The sequence below is a fragment of the Myiozetetes cayanensis genome, unplaced genomic scaffold, assembly GCF_022539395.1.
Source record: "Myiozetetes cayanensis isolate MyiCay16 unplaced genomic scaffold, myiCay2020 scf1, whole genome shotgun sequence".
In the NCBI taxonomy this organism is placed as follows: Eukaryota; Metazoa; Chordata; class Aves; order Passeriformes; family Tyrannidae; genus Myiozetetes; species Myiozetetes cayanensis.
Genome location: NW_026086604.1, coordinates 117112824 through 117134911, shown reverse-complemented (window position 1 = coordinate 117134911; position 22088 = coordinate 117112824). Strand labels below are relative to the sequence as shown.

Here is a 22088-nt window from a genome sequence, read left to right as displayed (position 1 = left end):
TAAAGTAGATGGAAAGAAATAACAATTGAAATCCAGAAATGATGACTGTATTAGCTTGTTCTTTTGTTAAAGCTGCAGATAGTGATAGTTTGGATGAGTTCATTGTTCTCTGGACTGAAACTAAAAGTGATCTAGAAAGTAGGACTCTACATGCCATTATTGGTCCTTTGTACTTAGAAATTTTACCACACATGAAGAGACTGGGTGACTGTGTCCTATCTCTTACATTCCATGCTGAAAGACCTCCACTTTCATAGAGCTGCCAGATTGAATCTCCATTCAGACAGTCTCCCAGTTGTGTTTGGCAAGATGTTTAGTACTGCTGAGATGAGATCAGTAGAGCTAATTTTAAGAGCTTAATTATCTGAGCTAAATAGTGAATGTTGTGCAGCATGCTTTAAAAGTTTGGTTTTTTATGATCAAGTAGGTGTACTGGAAGAAAATAAGCAGGAATCTGTTTTCTCTGGTACTTGTTAGATAGAAATAAAAAGAGTAGTTTTAAAACCAGCTTGTCTGAATCAGTATTAAAACTTGCTGGAGCAACAAGGTAGATTGTTCTGAATTTGTTTCTACATAATTGCATCTTAATTACTTAAGCACTGAATGAGGTAAACTGGGTGGTATGTAGGAAAGTGTAGTCAGGTCCAAAAGCATGAATCCTGAGGTTAATATCCTATTCCCTGAGCTACACTTAATAAAGCGTAAGACTAACACAAACATGAATTTCTCGATAAAAATGCTGTCCGTACAGCACATAAAATGTTTTACCATTTGTAGGAAAAGTAGCTAGGAGTACTGGGAAAAGACTTCTAGAAATCTGGAATAAAAGCTGGTGAATAGAAATCAATTATAAAGTTAGAATGAGAGAAAATTGAGATGTGGTGAAATAAGAACTGAAACAGGTGACATGACTGAAAATCTGGTGAGGATTTTTAATGCTAGTATCATGGCTAGGGTAGGCTGGCTAGGATATCTGATGATAAATGTTCTGAATAAAACCATATGGTTTTCTTAGCATTAAACTGGGTAGGGTGTGTTTTTTGCAATTACTAATAAAGGTGAAAATCTCACTAGTTCTGGAAATGTTTGTTTAACATCCACAAATATTACTATGTGAATTCAGGTAATGCAAGAGGCTTGATGTTGAAGCTTCAGTGGGCAACGGTTCAGTGGAATAGAAATTCTTCTGAAGTAATTTGCTTGCAACATGCAGTATTACATAGCTATAAGAAAGAGGATTTATTCTTACCTTGTAAAGTCTACAAGAATTTTTTTCAATTTTAAGAGTAAGCTCTTTGTTAACAAACTCCAAGCTCCCACTTATGCCCCCCTTGTTGCTGGTGTTATCCATTCAGAGCATTGCTGTGCTCTGGCATTTAATAACAGCAAAAGTAAATTGTGTTCGCTCCACAAAAAAAAACAAAAAGGAAGTTGGTAAAATTACAGATGTCTTGTCATGGCATATTATTCCGTCTTTGTCTGTTGCATTTGGTTGCGTAGGTATTTGCCAAAAAACCATTCACTCTCTGTTCTGTGACTTTACAAAGGTTGCACAATAAAGTGGTCATGATCCAACTTCATGGCATCTGATTGCTAGTGACTCTGTGTGTTTCATAAATATATAAACAGCAGCTATGACCTAAGGTAAGGTGATGTGTACAAACAGCACCTGTTGCCTAACACTGGTTTGCATGTATCTTAAAAGCCAGGAGAAACTGTTGGGGAATGAAAGTGACTAAATAGGCTGACTTCTCTGTTCTGCTGTTTTGATGATTTATCTGTGCCTTACTGAGTTAATGAGCATGAAAGCTGTAAGTCTAACATGATGTGGTAATCTGTTAAGATTACAGAGACTTGCAAGTTTGTGTAGAATGTTTCTTCAAGTCTGAATTTATTTTGACAGGATATTATTTGCCAAATGATGATGGAGAATTTTATCAGTTCTGTTACGTGACTTATAAAGGAGAAATCCGTGGAGCAAGCACACCTTTCCAGTTTCGTACCTCTTCTCCTGTTGAAGAATTGCTCACTATGGAAGATGAAGGAAACTCTGATATGTTAGTGGTGACCACAAAAGCTGGACTTCTTGAGGTTTGACACAACAATTCTTAAAATGTTATTTATTTTTTTAATATATACATACTAAGATATTGAAGAACAAACCAGAAGGAAAAGGCCTACATATGTATTTCTGGCTTGTTCTGCAGTATTTGACTGGAGTTCAGAACATTTGCATGTTAAGTGAATCAAGATTTTAAATTGTATAGCACTAAGCAGGGGCTGGGAAACCATAGAAGTAGGTACTGCCCATCTCCAACATCTGTACTCAGGAACTAAGGGGAAGGGAGGGAAGATACCCTTTGTGTAAATAGGTACGTCTTGTAAGGAAAAGGTTACTGAACCAGTACTTTTATTTGCACACAAGTTAAGAGACCTGTAGACTAAGCTGAATAACTGCAGGTGCCTAAGTGTATTAGAGTAGCTCTTGTTTTATTTAAAGCAGTTTTCGATGTTCATGTTTTTTGCTAGAGGGATGTGGTTAGACTTGTGTGCTTACATCCAGAGTCAAGGTGTTTCCATTTGCTTCTTGATGTTTGTAGGCTCAACACCACTTAAACCCAAAAAATCAAAAAAACCAACCCAACTTTTGTGTGAGTTGCTTCTTGGAAAATTGCTCAGTACAGTTCCTTTACCTTGCCATGCACCTGAGGGCATACATGCATGTATTTGATTTACAATTTTCAAAGTTTAGGGGTAAGAGAGTAGAGAGATACATCTAGGATAATTTTGCTTTTCAGATACATACTCACAGTACTAAAATTAGTAATAATTTTTCAAATATTTAATATTATCTTGGTTTATAGAATTGTAGAATGGTTTGGGTTGGAAGGGACCTTTGAAGTTCATGTAGTCCAACCCTGCAGCAGTGAACAGGGACATCTTCAACTAGATCAGGTTGCTGAGATCCCCATACAGCCTGACCTTGAAAGTTTCTAGGGGTTAGCTTGTCCAGGGATAATTAGCTCGTCCACAGTTACTGTAAATTGGGAACGGTAAAGGCACTTAAGGAGACAAAACTTGAGTATAAATCAAGACACTGCAATGTGTGCTATCTAATGGTACTGTAGTACTATTCAGTTAAGGCAGTGAAACTTCAGAAATTGAAAATTGTAAAACAACCTAGCCAGGGAACACACAATCTGTGCTTCTGCTCAAACACTGGAGTAATTTGTTATCCACTTATTTGATAAGAATGAAGGGGATAAAAATTACCAAACCACATTATTTTTGTTTTTTTTTGTTACAGTTTAAAATTGAAAAAATAATAAAAGAAAAAGAAGAGCTGTTAAAGGTAACTTCTGTTCTGGAAAAGGAAACAACACAACTCAGAGATCAAGTTGAACGACTGGAAAAAGAACTTAACCATGAGAAGCAGAGATGTGACCAATTGCAAACAGAGCAAAAGGTTAGTTGTTTAACTGATTAAAGCTGACTCATAATGTCTGTAATACTGCTTTTTCAAGAACCATTTAAACTGTGTGAAAATCAGCTATCAAGACCCCTCAGCAGTTAGATAGACATTTACACTAGAATAGGTCAGTTCCTATTAACCTCCTGCCACTATTCCTTTTATGTCGTAAAATGGTTAAAATATTTAAGGCTTTTGGTACCAGGCTTGGTAAGATAATCGATGACAACTGTTACCAGATGTTTGACATTTAACCGTGGAACTCATAGTGGAAAGTAGTTCATAGTTTAAAGTTTACTTACGTTAATTTAAAATGGAGGAAGGCTATTCAAGAAAACCTCTCATTAGGGAATAACTATATAGAACACACAGTATTGAAAATGGTAAAAAATTTTGGTACGAAGAGCAAAGATTAGGACTTCAGAGAGAATGCTACTGCCAGGGTATACGAAGAGTAAAAAGTAACTAGTGACTGACTTCTCTTAAAAGGTTTCACAAAGGTCTGAATATTTTCAAAGGGAAAAGAAGTACACACCTAAAAGTCATTTACAATGTTAATTAATATTTAAAATATAAATGTAGCCTAAAACAAAGCAACCTTAATTTGGAATTCTGCATATAGTCAAGAAGAAATCTAATACTGTACAAAAAGCATCAAGACATTGGACCTAATCTATTTTTAAGTTACTGCTTTTTAAAAAAACAACTTTTAGAAGAAGATTAAAAACATGTGGGAGGGAGGTGGTGACATGGACAAATTTGAAGTAATGAAGCCTATATAATTTAGCTGTGGACAGCAGTTAATGGGCTATTTCTGAGTACCAGTATGTACATGTCAACAGTCCTTTCTGATAGACCTTTAGTAGGAGTCTGTTGAGGGAAGTTGAAAATGTTGATGCTTTGTAGTATACTTTTAAATAGTCAGTGAAGTGGACTAAAATGTTGGGTAAGAAGAAAAGAAAGCATAAGATCTTGTTTAAAAAAAGTTTTTCCTGTTTCCTGAATGATTTGAATTTCAAATGCATGGGAGAACTAACTCAAATCAATGTAACAAGAATTTAGTACTTATAACTGCTTTTCATGGATCTGTAGATTATAAGTTTGGTGGATAAGTCTGAATGACTTACATGGATACCTTTCATTGTCATTTGAGACCCTCATTTAAAAAAATGTTTGAAACCAAACTGTCAGTTCTAACCCATGTTGGCTTTACAATTCCATTTTGGAAAAATTTGTGAAATGGGATTTTGACAGATGTCGATGAAAGATACAGTTAGATTGTATAGGAACAAAAATATCTTGGTACTTTCTCACACTTTACTGTGCATTTATATAAACCAAAATAACTTCTTCTTTAAGATACCACAACTTAGCAATTAGAATTTAATTTCAGGAATGTTTGGTTTTATTTTGTGTGTTTTTTAATTTTTTTTTTAATCTTTTGTTGTTGTTCCTTTTTTTGCCTTGTATTTTGATGGAGACATGATGCAGTGTGAAGAACTTCTCGCTTATATTTAGCTGAGCTATAAGTAGATGTCTGATCTAAGGCTGATGCTGCTCTTTGCCTGTCTAGAATACTATGGAAGCTTTTTTTCATGCGAATTTTTTGTCTCTAAGACTGACACGGTCTTATTTTACATCTTTTAAGTTCTGTTCTCTGGTTTTCACTTGTTTAAAAAAGAAACATATCTGCAGAGTTGAAAAAGTTTTCATTTGTTTATGTGTATAAGCAGAATATAAATTGAGAGTTATTCCTGAAAATTAAACAAGAATCTACCAAATCAAGTACAGGAAGTCAACTTTTTAATTATCAGAAAGTTTAATAAACAATACTTTATATGTGGCATTCCAGTCTTAAAGATGACTTCCCTTCTTGCTTTCCTTGCTTCCCCACCCCAACACATGAAATACAGCAGTGGGTCACAGGATTGTATAATCTCTCTTTGCTGGGAACATGTACAGTGCATTAATGGATTGATTTAAAGATTCCTGAGCAGCAGTTATGCAGCACTGAGTTGGATTACAGTACTTAGGTTTTATTTTCCTAGCGAGTTGTTTAAAAAATAAACCAACACCCAGACTCAAAACCTCAAACAAAACAGCCCCACAAACCACCCCCTCCACAACCAATCACCAAAGCAAACCCTACAACACCACTCCCCCAACACTCCCCTCCCCCCCAGCTAATCTAATCAATTTCGTGTGATGTGAATAATTGTTACTGGCAATAAACCTAAACAGTGCATTAACTTGGATATTTTTATATAAGACTGCAAGGGATGACCTTTGAAGCACTAAGTAATCAGAATATTTTTGTATTCTGTGTAATAGCAGAATTTTCACAGGTGCTTAGTGTGTGCCAGGTTGTTTTGGCTTGGCTTGTGGAGTTTTTTGCCTTTCAGTTTGGAGTGGTTGTTTTAGCCAAGGAACTATTTTCTTCTTTTATTCCTGGTTCACTTTTTTTACGTAGATGTGGATTTTTATCTGTGTGCTAAACTTTTAATACATAAATAGATAAAAAGTGGAATTGATGAATTTAAAATTGTATTTTTTTAGAATGTTTAACTTTAGAGCCGATTAGACTAAAGAACAACAACTAATAAAACAAAATAGCCCATATGAGAAAATGACATTATTGTAAACACTAAATGCAATTACCTTTGTAGTTTAAGGCAGGTATAAGTGATAGAAATCTATTTCTGTTGAAAGTAAAGCTAAGCTACATTTAACACATGTAAAAACTTTTAAAAACATACAATGTTTTTTTCCTTTTTGCACAGTACTTCCATCAGGGAGTTCACAGATATATTTTTGCCTGTGCAAAGAGCCCTCAAAAAAACCCCATGGTAGTACGAAGTACTGTATTTAAAAAGCAGTAATTTCATGTGTCAAGGAAGTGGATATGTCTGTACAGGCACATGCATTTAATTCTAATTGAGTGCAGAGCTCTTTATGCCTCTAATGTATTGGCAACTACTATTTGCTTATTACCATTTGTATTGTGATATGGGGGGGCCTGGAGTTATGAATCCCTTTATACATAACACTAGTTAATGTGCCTAATTTCTAAAAATCATACTTACTTTCCTCATAGTAAATAATATGGTTAACTGAGCTCGTGTCTTTTGCTCAAGTACAGTGTTAAGCTTCCTTATTTTTGTAATTGAATTGAACAGAATGTGGATGGTGTGGTTAGGGTCATAGCATGTAAGTTACCTTACTGTGGTAAAGTGTAACCAATAAAAGGTAGATTAATGATGGAAAAGCTCAGAGTTCCCAATATGAAGATGTTTTGTTAAAACAGAGTTCTCTTAAAATCCCCTTTTCGTATTTATTCATATGCATTTAGACCACTTTCGTCATTTTGGTATTGATTTTTATCAGTTCCTTGGTTGCAGAAATAGCTCAGTAGTAGTTTGGTTCATCGAACCGTGTCTGTAGAAGCATTGATTTCTTGATATAGACAGAATAGTTGTTGACACAAGAATGCCACAGCTATATCCCAGTTAGTGCTTCCCTCCCACTCTTGGTTAAATGATCTCTCTTCTCCCCATAGTTACTCTCAGAATTTTTTGGAGTGGAACTGTTGTCTTCTCAGTCTGCTTTTTGCCTAGTTGGGATGTTTTGTAAGTCATTCCAGAAAATATTAGGAAGAAAAAAGCTGAAAGTAGATCAGTCTTTTAAGAACATGGTGTAATAAGCAATCTATTCAGGTAATGCAACCAGTGCTCCATGAAGCATGAATATTGGGCTCTGTGCATGTTTATAAGTAGTGAAAAGATTCCTATGTTTTGAGTTTTAAAAACAGTTCCTGTGTTTTGGCACTTCAGACTGTAATGGCCACAGTAAACTACACATTTTGATTTGCTAAAGTACCCTTGTTGTTCGGGACATAAATAATTGTTTGTTATCTTCTTAGAGAGTAGCCATCTCATTTCCTACCAAAGGTAGGAGGAATAAATGCATTCAAGACATAAAGTGATAATGTGCTATTAGAGTTCTTGAAACACAGCTTCTAATACATGTTATAGCACTGTGAGTCACTGCTTGTCCCTAAAGGCTTGAGGGTTTTTTAGATTTGGTTTAATTTTTTTTTAGTGTTTTATTGCATTGGAGTAAGAAACACCTGTATTTTTAGTTTGTATTCAACACATGAATGATTCTGCAGACATAGTTTTCTCATGTTGTCATTGCCAACATCAGAGAAAAAAAATGCTTGCAAGACAGACAGCTCTGCATTAGTCAGTCTTTGTGCTCAGAGGGAAAGTGCTCTTCAGCCCCAATAAATTAGTGTACACTTACGGTTACTACCATTAAGCTGTGGTAACCACCCCACCCTTCTGATGCTTGAGATATTGTAGAACTTGGTACAAAATCAGTCTTTTTTTTTTTTTTTTTAGAGTAGTCTTTTTCTCTTATCCAATGGCTGCTTAAAGCAAAAAAATCAGTTTAGAGAGGGCGTAAGTGACATTTTTTTCTCTTGCCCCACAGCGTGCACACTCTTTTTAGTCTTCTGAAAAGGGCTGCTCTGTTTTCAGGTAGACGAAAACATAGTAGTCTTTTGCAGGAGTTTCTGTGTCAGTTAAATCCTTCCTGGACCTTTTTTCCCCCAGATGACATTAAATTTGCTATTACTGAGTGTGAAGATTTAACTTAATCTGTTACTACTCTGTGTAGGAGCTCAAAGTAAATGTGAAATTATGGGAAATGTTTCAGAAATGTCGTATCTTTTTCTTAAAAACCTCTTAGTTTTTCAGGGTTAAATTTCTTTTTACTAGGATGATGTTCCCTGATAGCATACTTTTATTTAAAAGCATGCTGTATGTACAGCTTGCAGTATAACACTGTTAAAATAATTATGTGACTACTCCCTAGGATCATTTTGCTTAAGAAGATGACACGTGATACATGGTTACCAGAACTGTTTTAGTTTGCTTTCAGTATTTCAATTTTTCCTTTGATTTACTTTTGTGAGCTGGTACATATTCAATGTGTTAAATCACATTGGTATGCTGCTTTCATCTGACTATGTCTTACTTTTTCAAAAATTGAAGTAAAAATTTGAACAAAAACTTAGTGTGTTTTTATGTAGAAAACAATAACATAAATATTTACAACTTGCATCTTAGATATTATGAATATAAAGTATACCTTTGTAAATAACCAGAATGCATGTCTTTTTGGTCTTTGTGTTCCCATTTTTGTGTATGCTTAAACCGTGTATAAGCTCTCTGGCAGCAGTGCACTTGCCTGCTGTCTTAAGGTTTAATATTACTGTGCTGAATGCGAGAAATGTGCAGTGGTCATTCTGATGGTCTTTCACTGGTCACTCCTCTGATACTCTGCGACCCTTCAATTTTGTGGACACAGGTTTTGTGCTTTTGTAGAGAGCAAAGCTTGTAAGTGATGCTTTTACAGTCATTGGTCTCCCTCTAGTGGGAAGAGAGCGCGTCTGAACGAATTTTGTTAATGTGACGGTGACAATTCGTATTCCTGTGGCAGTAGTTTGCATGTGTGTTTACCTTGAGTCAGAAGCAACAGATTTGCAGATTGTCAGCTCATTCTTTGACCTTGTGAACATTTGGATAGAGTTTCTGTTATGACACTGGCATAAATTGAGGCAGAAGTGAATTTACTGACTTGATAAACTTGTTCTTTCATGCTTTTTGTAAGTTTACCATTTAACTTTTTAAAAGAGGTCTTATTCTTCTGTCTGATGGAGAGTTTTAGTAGGACATGCATCTAAATTCACATTCTGATGACGAGTTCTACCTGCACAGTAGCTTTATTCTTTCAAGAATTTTATTCAAGTATCAGGGATTAATTTAAATTGGCTTTGGATGCCATTTTAAAAGGAGAGTTCCTCTGTTTAGACAGTGAAAAAAGGCTGTTGTGCAGTGTGATATGTCAGCAGTACAAGTGCCCAGTTAGCCTGTGTGTATATAAGTAAGTGAATCAAGGGTCTTTTTAGTGTCTCTTTAAACCGGGCTCTGTTCATAATGTTCATGTTTGCTGCATGTGTGAAAATGTGATGGTCAGGAAGATGTATTGTTTTAGCAAAAAAACCCAAAAATCAAACCACAAAAATCAAATAAAAACAAACTACCCAAAAAGAAAAAACCCAAATAACAACCAAGAAACTGTCCCCCCTGCCGCCAAAAAACAAACCTCCCCACATTTCATGTAAATTAAGACACAAATTAAACACTCGGAATTGCTCAGGTTGGCACAGCAATTACAGTACCCCGGGGTACTATAAACATCATATGAAGAGAAAACCCTGTTTTATGGTTGTAGTGGCTGTTCTGTGTATGAATATTTCTTAAACTGGGCAATTGAAAATTATTTCACTGGATAATTAAACAGATTCATTTGAAGTATTCTGCACTTCAGATTATATATTCATTGACTTTGCAAAATCAATAGCTTATGGTGAAATTATAACGTTTTTAGAAATCAACATTCTGACATGTAAGTACATGCTGCAAAATCATAGTGTGTGTAAATGCTTCAGCTGTTTGTAATTTTCATGACAGTAATTGAATGACTGATGTGACTTAGATGAACTTTTGCAGAGTTAGGCCTTTTGTAGTTTTGATCTGTTTAACAATGTGAGTTGAAAAGTTAAGGCAGATAAAGTACTACCACTGTGATATCTTAGGTTTGCAGAATAGAGTGACTTCAGTGTTTTTTAGAGCACTATTTCTGTTGCAAATTGTAGTCACAAGGATAAAAGCGTGATTGAGTTTGTTTGGAATTGGTTTGCTGTTTTACTTTACTGAAGGCTTAAATTTTGTTTTAGAAATAAAAATTACAACTTGAGATTTCCTTTCAGAACTTAGAGGCCCTGTGTTATCGAGAACACTTGGATTTTGCAGTGGCTCCTACTGATGATTCATCCTGCCTAAATTCCCTGTAGAATATGAATCATAATGGTTCTTCTGACATTACATTACATCCAGATAAATCAGTCTAGTTGAAAGGTGCTGTTTTGTTGTTTGTTTTGTTATTTTTGTTTTTAAGGAGATTGTCTTGTACCTAGTGATTTGACCTCTTGAGTTTCAGAGCTACATAGCTCATTTTTACCCTTTCATTCTTCCCTACCGTGTATGCATTCTCTAAAGAGTAAAACAAGATGGCAGATACTAGCCAATAATCAAAGGGGAATGCTTTAGTTTTGGAATGATTTTGAAAAGGTGGGAAGGTGGGTAGGGAGTTTTACATGTTATGAAAAGGGAAGATGAAGCATAAAAAACCATGCTGCCTAATGCCATACTGCAAGATGTCTCAAAATAGCCTTGAGTTGTATTTTTGAAGTGTTTTATTCTGTTGGTTGGATCTCTCTGCCTTAAGTATGTTTGAAAAGTATGTGCTGATTTACAGGAAGGGATCTCTGTACCATTTTACTTGCATGAACCAGACTGTACGCTGACATGCTTTGCTGGTGTTGCATGAATCTATTAGAAGTAAGAAATGAGTAAGGAAAGTGTGTTGTTATTCATTGTTGAACATAGGGATTTTTACCGTGGTTTTTCTCTTATAAAAATGAGAACCTTAAACTTCATGGCTATTCCGTTCTCAAATGGAAGATTATTAGTCCTTTTGCATCAGGAGTGTATTTATTAAATGGATTTTAAACATGTTTCGAGGAAGAGCCCATACATGATATTCGCCTAGATAATGCTTATAATAGCTTTATGAGCTTTTCACTCAGTGTATTTATGATACAGGTAAGACAAAACTAAAGCAACTGATCTGTAATTTAGAGCTTTTTGATGTAAAAGCTCTGTTCTTTCGGCAGCTGTTTGCAGTGCACTGTAAACAAATCACATTATTTATAATGGCAGCTCTTCCAGGGAGGACAGTGTTTCATGGAATTATAATAAAATTATTTTTAAAATAATCAGTCTTAAATCTTTTGCCATTTTAGAATAGCAGCAAGATTTTGGAGCCCATGTATTTCTTCTTTTTCTTTATCTGAAGGTACATGAAGTTTTTTCAAAGTGGGATTTTGATTCTGAGGAAATTCACTTGAAAACTAAATTGAATTACCTTTGTCTCTTTTTACTGGTGAGGCTCCTAGTAGTTACAGGATTTTCTGTTTTGGTAGCTTTTTGTTTTGCAGCTGTAAAGCTGCCTTAAGTAATTTCTGACTGGTTACTCTGACCCTTGTGGTACAGTTTGCTTCTCCCCTCCACCCTTATGGCTGTTGCGACTCTAGGGACGGGAGCAGGGGAAGCTGCATTTGTAACTGGATTAAAAATAGAATTCAGAGTAAAAATAACCTTAAAATTGTGGGGTGTTTTTAAACCACGTCAATAAAATACTCTTGCTGTGCTTTTTTTTTTTCCCTCCGTTTTCCCCTCTGTTAAGAAAGTGGAAGAAAACTTACAGTATTTGTAGATATACCAGATAGATTAAGATAATGTAATTAAAACAATGATTACAGAAAGGAATTATATTCTTTGTAATAGAGGGTGCACATTTAGTTGATGTGTTTATTATATTCTTTCCCTTTAGACTCCTTCTAAACACAGTTGACTTTTACCTGTAAAATAGTCTAAGAGCATTCATTTTAAATTTTACAGGCTCTGAAACTGCTGTAACTGTGTATGGGACTAGGATCACTGCATCTAAACTGAATTGCTAAGAATTCTGTAAAATAACAAGTCGTCTCTAAAAATTAATCCTTTTTTTTTTTCTTTCAAAACTGTAGACTTTAGTTGTATCTAAACAAGTTTATTAGGTGAGAATCTGTTAAGTATGGAACTTTTACATTTTAGTACCATGTCCCTTTAGAATAACTAGCAAAGCAGCATCAATTGTGATGTTGTTTGTGGAGTGAATTTTTTTCAGGCTATTAATTCCTTTTAATATATGTTACCTTTGGCAGCCTGTTTGAACTGTTTGTACAGTTTGTATATATAATGTATCAGATTAAATTCTTTTGAAGGCACTTGGGTTACAACAGTTACAGTTACACCGAAGTGGTGTTTAGAGAAAACACAGATATGCATTGAAATAGACTTTTTACTATACTAGGCTTTCAAAACAGGGGCAAGTAATTAGTCTCCACTGCACTAGGGGAGGACAAGCAGTTATAAAGTGTGTTGTTGCTGCTGGTTACATAGCAAGTTTTACTTGGAATACTGACTTTAATTAAAATATCCTTGCCCTCCTGCCGCAAGTACATATATTTTTGGTTGCAGGAAGCTGATAGCTCTTCAGAAATAAAGACCATATGAAAATTGTGGGTCATCTTCTCTAATACTGTTTCTTAAAAAAAAAAAAAAGAGGGTAAATTCATGATCTCTTGAAATTCTTTATTATATTAAGGCCTAATAAAGCAATTTAGAATTTAAATAGTTGTAATATATTAATCCTTTTATATAACATATGTAACAAAAATAAAAGTCTACTTTACATACTGGTTTAGTGTATAGGAAGTGATTGAGTCATCAGTTAAATTTTCCATTCCTTTCAATTCAACACTCCCTACCTCCCCGCAAAAAATCATAATGCCCAAACTTCTGTTTGGTTCCTTGTAAAAGCGGGGCTTAATTGTACTTGTGAACAGTGTATTTTGACAATTAATGAGTAAAACCAGTCCTCATTATATTTTATTGTACTTAAAACATTGTTAGTTAGGTTGGAATTTGGCCAGTAGGGGTTCTTCGTAAACTCTGGCTGATGTGTTTCTCTTGATTTAACAGTACAGTCTTGTTGTTTCAGGGCATTGAGCTTTGTTTAAAAATGAATAGATGAAGTAGTGCTTTAATCTTACAAATGTACAGCAGAAAGACAACTTGTACCTTAGTATCTGCACAAACACTTTAAGTTGTACTGTAGTCAGATATGTTGGTAAGTCTGTCTTTACAGTTTGATTTGAATCACTGTCATAGTTGATACTAAGCTGAGCTTTATTGCACTTTGATATCAGGAATAGTGGCATATTATCTCAGTATGTGATACTGTTCTGCGATATTTAGTGTTACTAATTTATTTTTCTCAAGAAAATAGTATTTTCTTGAAAATAATTATTTTCTGGGTTTTTTAAGATGACCTGGCTTTAAGTGACCATTTTGCTGTGGTGGAGATGAGAGTTTAACTGCTACTGCCATAGAACATTATGGACATTACTGTAATTAGATAATGCATGTGATACTAGAAGTGGCTTCCCATCTTGTATTTGTCAGTTTTCTGACAAAGGAATCTATGCTGGGTGTTGTCATCATCATCTGTCTCAGCTTCCAATATCCGAGACATAAATCCCACAATGGTTGCATGAGGTTCCATGGGCTCCCTCCCCCCACCTTTTTATATCTCCTTTTGCCCACAATCATCTTTCCTGTGGCTTGCTTGAGTGGTGTAACTATACAAATGCAAGCCTTCCTTCTTTGCAAGTAAAACTGAGTACAAAGAGAACTAGAAGTTCTTTATATTTTCTAAGCTAGACAGTTCGTTTGTTTACCAGAAGGAAAGAGGCAAAAGATATGAAACGGTTTTCTTTGTCCTGTACTCAGAAGTCTTTGGTAGTCTCTGTGTAACCAAATGCACCAAAACAAACTCCTTATTGACCCCTTCATAATATATATGAACTGTGCATAGCAGTATTCAATATATGTGTTCATGTATACTTGAAATGGGCTTATCGTACATTTTAAGGAAGAGAAGAAATCTAATGGCCGTATTTTGGCATTAATTCAAATAGCATGTTGTACATCTGAAGAATCACATTCTCAAATGACATCTATTTGTAATTTTCTTAAAAGAGTAATATTCAAGCATCAGAAGCGCTTAAAAGGGAAAGTGATGATTTGAAGAAGAAGCATGATGAAGCTGCTTCAAAAGTTCTCCAGCTTGAAGAAGATATCATGACTGTTACCCAGAAAGCCATTGCGAAAGAAACTGAGTTAGACAGGTACTTAGTCTTTTTCTTATCTTCCTTGTTTTGCTTTTTTTTCAAAGGTTGAACTAACAGTTTTTAATATATGCATAGATTTTCTGTATTAATAGTTCTGCACCAATAATTTGTCAATGTTTCAGTCTGAAGGACAAACTGAAGAAAGTGACGCTTGAGAAGGAGCAACTTGAATGTGTGTTAAAGACAGAAAAGGATGAAAAAGAACTTTATAAGGTAACTTTATTGCTTGTACCTGTATATGCTGGAATGAAGTGGTTTGAAATAAAGGTAATAATGTTTTATGGAGAAAAAACCCTGAATTTGTTAAAGAAAAAAGGAAATGGGTAACTTCTGTGAACAGATCTTTAAGATAGTTACAGATGTTCTCATATAAAAATGAATGAGGAAACAGCATTTGAATTCATCCCATGACATAAAAAGGTCTCTTAAGAAGGAGAATGGATCAGCAAAATCTGTTAAAGCACAGATACAGTAAAAAAACCTAATAGATACTAGTGAAAGAAGTCTTTAGTTATTCCGTGCATCAGCCAGTAACTGGTCATATTTACACACTTCTTTGTAAGTCAAATACTGCTTACTCATTTACATTCTCTCTTCAGACTTTGTTTTCTAGACCCCTATTCTTGAATCTTGTGCATAATGTTGAGAAGCTTTAGTAGGTTCTATATTGCATTGACTTTTTACTAACATAGCTGATTTCTTTTGCTCATACCGAGAGAAACCCATATATAAAATATAGTTCCTCCCCCCCAAAAAAAACCCCTAAATCTTAAAATAGTGAAATCTTTAGGTTTTATGAAACAAATCAAGTGTATTTAAAAGATTATTTCTCTTCATAGGAAGATGTCATTATGTGACAGGCAGTATTAGATACACAGCAGAAGTCATAAAATCTCAAAACATCTTTTACAAGCATGGAATCCCTTGGTAAATAAGCAGCATAAATCTTATAGTCTGAGTGGAAAACACTTGAGTGCAGCAGCTATCCATCTATTCTTTATTAGGCATAATAGGATATATTTGATGACATTTTTAAAACAGCTCTAGAGTTGCTGAAAGTAGTTTACTGTTTTTGGAAATAAATACTGCTGATGTAGTCCTGTTTGCTTAGATATTTGCAGGCAGATACTACTAGAAGTTTAATTTCGCTTTAGTTTTGTCATTTCTCTTTTGCTTGTCCTTAATTGTTCAGCTTTTGTGAAGAGAGGAGTGAATTCTGAATAGCTTAATTTGATGTGGAGAGAAATTAGGTCTTTAGCTTCTCTTAAAGTTAGCTGTGGAGTGGAGCTGTTGCGAGGTGATCATGCTGAAAGAATTCCCACCAGAAAGTTTGGGCTGCAGGGCAGTGATATTGCCTGATTTTTCTCTCTACCTGTTCTAATCCACCTCAGAGATAAATTAGAATTTAGTGAGCACTTAAATGGACAGGTGAACAGTAGTTCTCCTAATATGGAAGAAGTTTGACATGTTTTAGCATCATTACAGATACACTTGAAGAATACAGAAATAGAAAACACCAAACTAGTAAAAGAAATCCAGACGTTTAAGAATTTGGATGCAAACAAAGAAAACATGATATCGTATTATAAAGAGGAGGTTGGCAGATTACAGCTATTGATAGCTGAAAAAGAAAATATGAAGAAAGCTTTTTTGCTCTCCTCATCAAACAAGGTAAGCATTACTAATATAATTGGCCTGATTTAAATAAACATATCTAAGGTTGTATGTGCTTGACAAGAGAAAGGAAGAAGTTGAAGATATCACCAGGGTTTAGGCTAAAAGGCAGGAGGATTACGGTGTTCTCAGTAGATGCAAAAAATGAGCAAAAAACTGAATTGTGTTTTAGTTTTGTACCTTCTGAGCTTGTTGAGGTCTCTTACATGATGAACTTTGAGATTAACTATGTGTGAAAAAGTAATTTTTGAGCTCAGTAAAAGTGCATCAGTAAAAGTGGTGTGCTCCTGAGTTGCTTTTAGCTTCATGAAAAAAGAAAGAAGATTGAGGAAAAAAGTGCATAAAGTAGCTGTCTTGTGACTGCAGAGGGTGATAAGAGTGACAGTAGGATTTTGAAGGAAGAGTTCACCTACTACACTACGTGGTAGCATTGTGCTTAGCAAGCATTGTGGTGTAATAGAAGAGTGAAATTGCTGAAGAGTTGGTATCTACGCTGTCCATGGTCCAGGTGGGCTTACTTCAGACTAGTTCTAGTCTGGTGGTATGGATAGATATATTGGGTTTGTGTAGGTTTTGGTAGTGGGGTGGCTGTAGGGGTGGCTTCTGTGAGAAGCTGTTAGAAGCTTCCTTTGAGAGAGCCTCTACCAGCCAATGCCTGACAGAACCAATGCCAGTGGGCTCCAAGATGGACCCACCACTGGCCAAGGCTGAGCCTGTCTGTGATGGTGGTAGCGCCTCTGGGATAAGAGATATTTAAGAAGCATGGGTGGTGAAGGGGGAAACTGTGTGAGAGTGATTGCAGCTGAAGAGAGGAGTGAGAACATGTGAGAGAAAGAACTCTGCAGACATCAGGGTTAGTGAAGGAGGGGAAAAGGTTGTTCCAAATGTTGGAGCAAACGTTCCCCTGCAGCCCATGGTGAAGACCCTGGTGAGGCAGGCTGTTCCCCTGCAACCCAGGGAGGTTAATGGTGGAGCCTATGGAAGACCCCATGCCAGAGAAGATGGATGTGCCTGAAGGAGGCTGTGATCCTGTGGGAGGCCCACAATGGAGGAGGTTTGCTGTCAGGACCTATGACCAGACTGGAGCGATCTGTTCCTGAAGGACTTCACCCTGTGCATGGGACCCCCCACTGGAATAGTTCATGAAGAACTGCATCCTGTGGGAAGGACTCTCACTGAAGAAGTTTTAGAGGACTGTCTCACTTGGAAGGGACCCTACACTGGAGAAGAGGAAGAGTGTGAGGAGTACCCTCCTGATGAGAAAGGAATGGCAGAGGCAGGGTGGGATGAACTGACTGCAGCCCCCATCCCTTCTATGACGCTGAGGATGGAGATAGAAAATTCAGCAGAGAAGTTGAGCCCGGGAAGAAGGAAGGGCTTGGGGGGGAAGATGTGTTAAAATTTGATTTAGTTTTTCATTATTCCAGTCTGATTTGCTCGGTAATAAATTAATTTTTCCCCAAAGTTGAGTCTGTTTTGCCCATAACAATAATTGCTTAGTGATCTCTCCCTGTCCTCGACCCCCAAGCCTTTAGTATATTCACCTGCAGTCCAGCTGAGGAGGGGAAGGTATAGCATCTTTGGTGGGCGTCTGTCATCCACCCAGGGTAAACCCGCAATAGAATAACCATTAGGTATTTATTCCTGATGTACATCATCCTTTTCCATTTCATCCAAAAGGAATGCGGTTTCTGTGCCCTGAGATTGTTCTGTCCTCTGATCTAGCGTGTGATAGGCAATAATGGAATTGACTGGGAGTTTTGCTTCACAAATGTGCTCTTGATCCAAACTAGAGAGTCAGTTTAGACACAGCCTTCGAGGCCAGCATGGGAATATAAGATAACGCAGGCAACTTTATCTTGTGTATCTTGCCAATCAGTCTTCTCACAGAAAAGCAATTTGGATCTCAAAAGAATATGAATTGTGTTAAAATAATACGAGTTATGAATGTAAAATTTAAGTGGGAAAGTAGTGCTTTTGAGAAGGGAAATAGCAAGATGATAAAAAGGACATGCTATCTTAAAGAATGACCAAATAGTGGACTAGAGATACCTGGATTTATATCTAGACTCAAGAATGAGATGATTATGGCATTAGGAAGCCCAGAGGTTGAGAGTACCTTACATAGTAGCTTTTTTTAATTATTATTATTTTTTTTTTGTAATCCTGGCCTTCTCTGAGCAATGAGAGGCTGGTAGTTCAGCTTGGTCACTTGGCTCTTGGGCTGCCCTATGGAGCTGCAGCAGTGCTTAGTTCTGCATGCTGCAGCTTGCTCTTCATTACTTCTTGTTCTGTGTTCCTTCTGAAAAGCTCGTTGTGCAAGATCTCGGGAAATGGAATGGTGAGAAAAACATCCCAAAGCTGCTTTACAGTGTTGTATGTCAACCAGTTGTAGGCATTTTAAAATCTCTTACTCTGTTATTAGCTGCAGTGTGTTACTGTGGAATGAACTTCCGTTTTGAACTGGAGTTCTACAGGGATAAGAAAACATATTCTGGAAAACAGAAAGACTTATTTTTGGCATATGTTTAAAGCTGAAAATCCAACAAAATTCCAGTATAGAGAAAATAACCATATTTAAATTTGCCTTTATCTCATAGTGAAATATGTTTGCACGTCATGGTTGGCAAAGAAGGCAAATGGGGAAAGCGGTACTTGTGTACTGACTTCTTGATTTAGTGGTTTTACTAAAAGCCACCAGGAAAACTTTGGTTTTTCTTTCAAATGTTTCTAATCCCTATACCAACCTCTATTTAAGCTTTGAATTAAAAGGTGATGAGTTCTCTTCCATCTCTTTTCTTTCCTAGGAGGATACAAGTATTTTAAAAGAGCAGCTTCGGAAAGCTGAAGATCAGATTCAGGCTAGCAAACAAGAAGCTGTTCTAATGTCAAAGGAGCTGAGTGACGCAGTAAATGTGCGAGATAAGACGATGGCAGATCTTCACAGTGCACGTCTGGAAAATGAAAAATTTAAAAAGCAACTTGCTGAAGCTTTAGCTGAACTTAAAAAAATCACAACTTTGAAAAATGAACAGGTAAATTGTCAGTATTTAGTGCTGAAGTTTATCTGTATTTATAAAACCTGTCAGAGCTGGCTTTACTGGTGTTGGGTAATAAAATAGGTTTCTGGGTGATTAGTACGAATCATCATCAAATTCTCTTTTGGCATTCAAGATACAATCTTAAATCAAGTGCATGTTAGCTGATTTGGAACATTGGTAAGAAAGGAGGTTTATGATACTACTCACATTGACTTCTTCCCACATTATTTTCACAGAATAATGCAGTATTTATCTGTGTTATTTTAAATCTTCTCCCTGTCTTAATTCTGATATGTGAACTACAGTCCCATTAAAAATTAATTCAAGTAGGAAAATGGATTGGTAGAGGTTTGGATTGTTTTATAATGTTCTTTCCTCATTGATGGATTCTCTTTAATTCTTATGAGTCCTTTCAATATTTACCGTCAAAGTTAATTTGCTTTAGCGTTTGTAAGTATAAAAATATTAATGTAATGGAAACTGCTTTGACTTTCTTAGTCTTGGATAAAAACCTAGTGAGCTAATGTAAGTTTCATCATTTTGACCTAAGTGAGCTTTATACTGGATCTTCCATAACTGAAACTGCATTGGATTAATTTGCTACTAGGATTACAGTAATGATGTAGCTGTTTGAAAAAATATATTGAGCTGAACAGTAATTAAAACAGTGCTGTAAGTACGAAGTGAATAGTACAGCCCTCAGAAGAACTATTACATTTGAAATGTCAAAGAATTTTGTGGGGTTTTTTCCTAAGAATTTCAGATGTGTACAGTGTCTTTGAAATGCATCCTGAAAGAAGTAGCAGATCATCTGAGTGACTTAAGTTAACAGCAAGTGTCTGAATATGGCATATATCTAGCTGACAGATGTTATTTGCTTAGCTTGTCTGTCAGTGTTGTGGCTGAACAGAACCACTTCCAGCAGAAGTGTAGTGAGTGTGAGGGAATACAGTTGTGGTCTGTCCATTTTTACCATGTGGCTGTACTTGTCTCTAAGATAGCTAGAGCACTTTCTGGAAGATGTTCAGACTTTTCCTTAGCATTCAGATTTTGGATACCCATTAACCAGCCTATAGAATAAGAGTCTTCTTTAGTGCCTCTGGTATTATACCAGTGCCTGTTTGCTCCCTCAGTGTCTCCTGGTTGGAATGAAATTCAGCACAGATGCTGCCTCTCTGTGCTCTACTACTCTATTCCATTCCTTCTCACAAAGAAAGGAGGTATTTCTTCAGTACTTACATGGAGCAGTATGTTTTCTTTAATTGAGAAAAGGCTTTTTGGGAAGTACTGGTATTTGAGCAAAAGGGAGAACAGTTTCTGACTTTTTTTTTAAAAAAATTTTTTTTGAAGGAAACTTCAAACACAGTGGAGCAGGAACTGCGCAGAGAAGTTGAAGATCTGAAGCTTCGTCTGCAAATGGCTGCTGACCATTACAAGGAAAAATTCAAAGAATGTCAAAAACTTCAAAAACAAGTAAACAAGTTTACAGAACAGGCAGTAAGTAGAACAGGAGAAATTGCACTTGTTTTTTTACTAACATTTCAGCAACAATTTAATTTCCTTCTGCAAAAACTAATGCTTTTAAAAGGGATTTAAATATGTGGTAAGCAATGGCTCTTCAATTTAGTATATTCTTCCATAAACCTAAATTACTTCTGTGATTTTGTTTAGATAGTTGTCAAAACCAAGCATAGAATTTATAGTAGCTGGTGTGTGAAGAAACCTAATAGAGTTTGTATGAACCTATAAGCAGTACATTGTTCAGGGAAGAATTTTGATATTGAAGCATAATTACTGCCTCTCTCCAGTGCCACCACAAAAAACTAACAAAAAACCCAAATCCAAAAGTGAGGGAAATGGAGAACTTGAAGGAGGATTTAAAAGTGAAGTGGGGTGGGGGTTTCCACAACACAGTATACAGTTGTATTCCATATGTATTTTGTATTCTTACCATTCTTCTAAGATTTGTTTCATAAATAAATGAACCTTTTGCAATGATAATGTGAGTCTTAGGCCACCTTAGTAACTGAATTTGTCAACCAATTTCAAACAGATTTGAGAGCAGATTTCTTCAAAACTTTGTAAAAAATTAAAGTTGGAGAGGAGCTCAAGGGAAAAGGCCTATAAGCAATGGCAAGATATACAAGTGCGAATTCTTAAGAATACTAGACTTATACTAGACTTCAGTATTTCTCTTATCCACAGAAAAAAATGGCAAAGTTTTGATCCACAGATTGTTTAAAAAAGTCATCTTCTCATCCAGAAGGTCAATGGTGAATGAAGTATCCTATCAGAACATCTGTGGTTTTCCTTAAAAATCTTCCACATCTTTGGCAATGTTGTACATCTTGTAGCAAACACCAGGTTTCACTGCTTTCACACCAGAAGTCCAGCACTCAATAGAGACTCCATTTTTCTAATGGAATATTATATTTAAGTTGATGGATTTAAGTGTAACTGATTCTCTAGAAAATGAGATTTTTCTAGTAATTTGCTTAGAAATTACTGTTTCTAGGGAAAGAGAACTTTATCAAGTAAGATGATAAAAATCATAGTCTGAGGCAATTTAGGTGTTAGTAGAATTAAATGGTTTTGCATTTTTATTATTACCTCCTGTTTTAATGAGCAGTTCCATCTAGTCCAATTTTGGAGCAAATGGTATTGCAAGATATAAGGTTACTTTATACCTGGGCTTTCATTTAATTAAATACCCAAACAAAATTTCTTTTCACAAAGAAAACTGCAGGGCATCAACAGAAACCGACAGATGCATCTAACACTGAGACAGTGACTGCCGTCGTTACAAACAAAAAGTTGTCTGCATCTCCAGGTATCAACAGCTTAACTTTTGTCTGCTTTTAATCAGCCTGAAAGTGTTGTCTATGTGAAGTAGTCACTGATAGTATTTATAGTATAAAGTTAGGTGCACTTTTTTAGTTAAAGCAATAATTAGAAATGTGAAGATTGATCTAAAAATCTT

The 22088-nt window shown here is 35.8% G+C and overlaps 1 protein-coding gene across 5 annotated transcripts in view; it reads left to right on the top strand.

Moving 5' to 3' along the window:
* The window catches only part of TAX1BP1 (Tax1 binding protein 1), a 52012-nt gene that overhangs the window by 14912 nt on the left and 15012 nt on the right, over positions 1 to 22088 (top strand). For 2 of the 5 annotated variants that reach the window (XM_050321973.1, XM_050322063.1), the window contains exons 4-11: positions 1904 to 2091; positions 3308 to 3466; positions 14242 to 14390; positions 14516 to 14606; positions 15879 to 16064; positions 18875 to 19102; positions 20459 to 20605; positions 21845 to 21938. In XM_050321973.1, coding sequence (XP_050177930.1) covers positions 1904 to 2091; positions 3308 to 3466; positions 14242 to 14390; positions 14516 to 14606; positions 15879 to 16064; positions 18875 to 19102; positions 20459 to 20605; positions 21845 to 21938 — 1242 coding nt within the window. The remainder of the gene's footprint in view (positions 1 to 1903; positions 2092 to 3307; positions 3467 to 14241; positions 14391 to 14515; positions 14607 to 15878; positions 16065 to 18874; positions 19103 to 20458; positions 20606 to 21844; positions 21939 to 22088) is intronic. The other 3 variants (XM_050322146.1, XM_050322222.1, XM_050322306.1) reach the window with 3 other exon arrangements.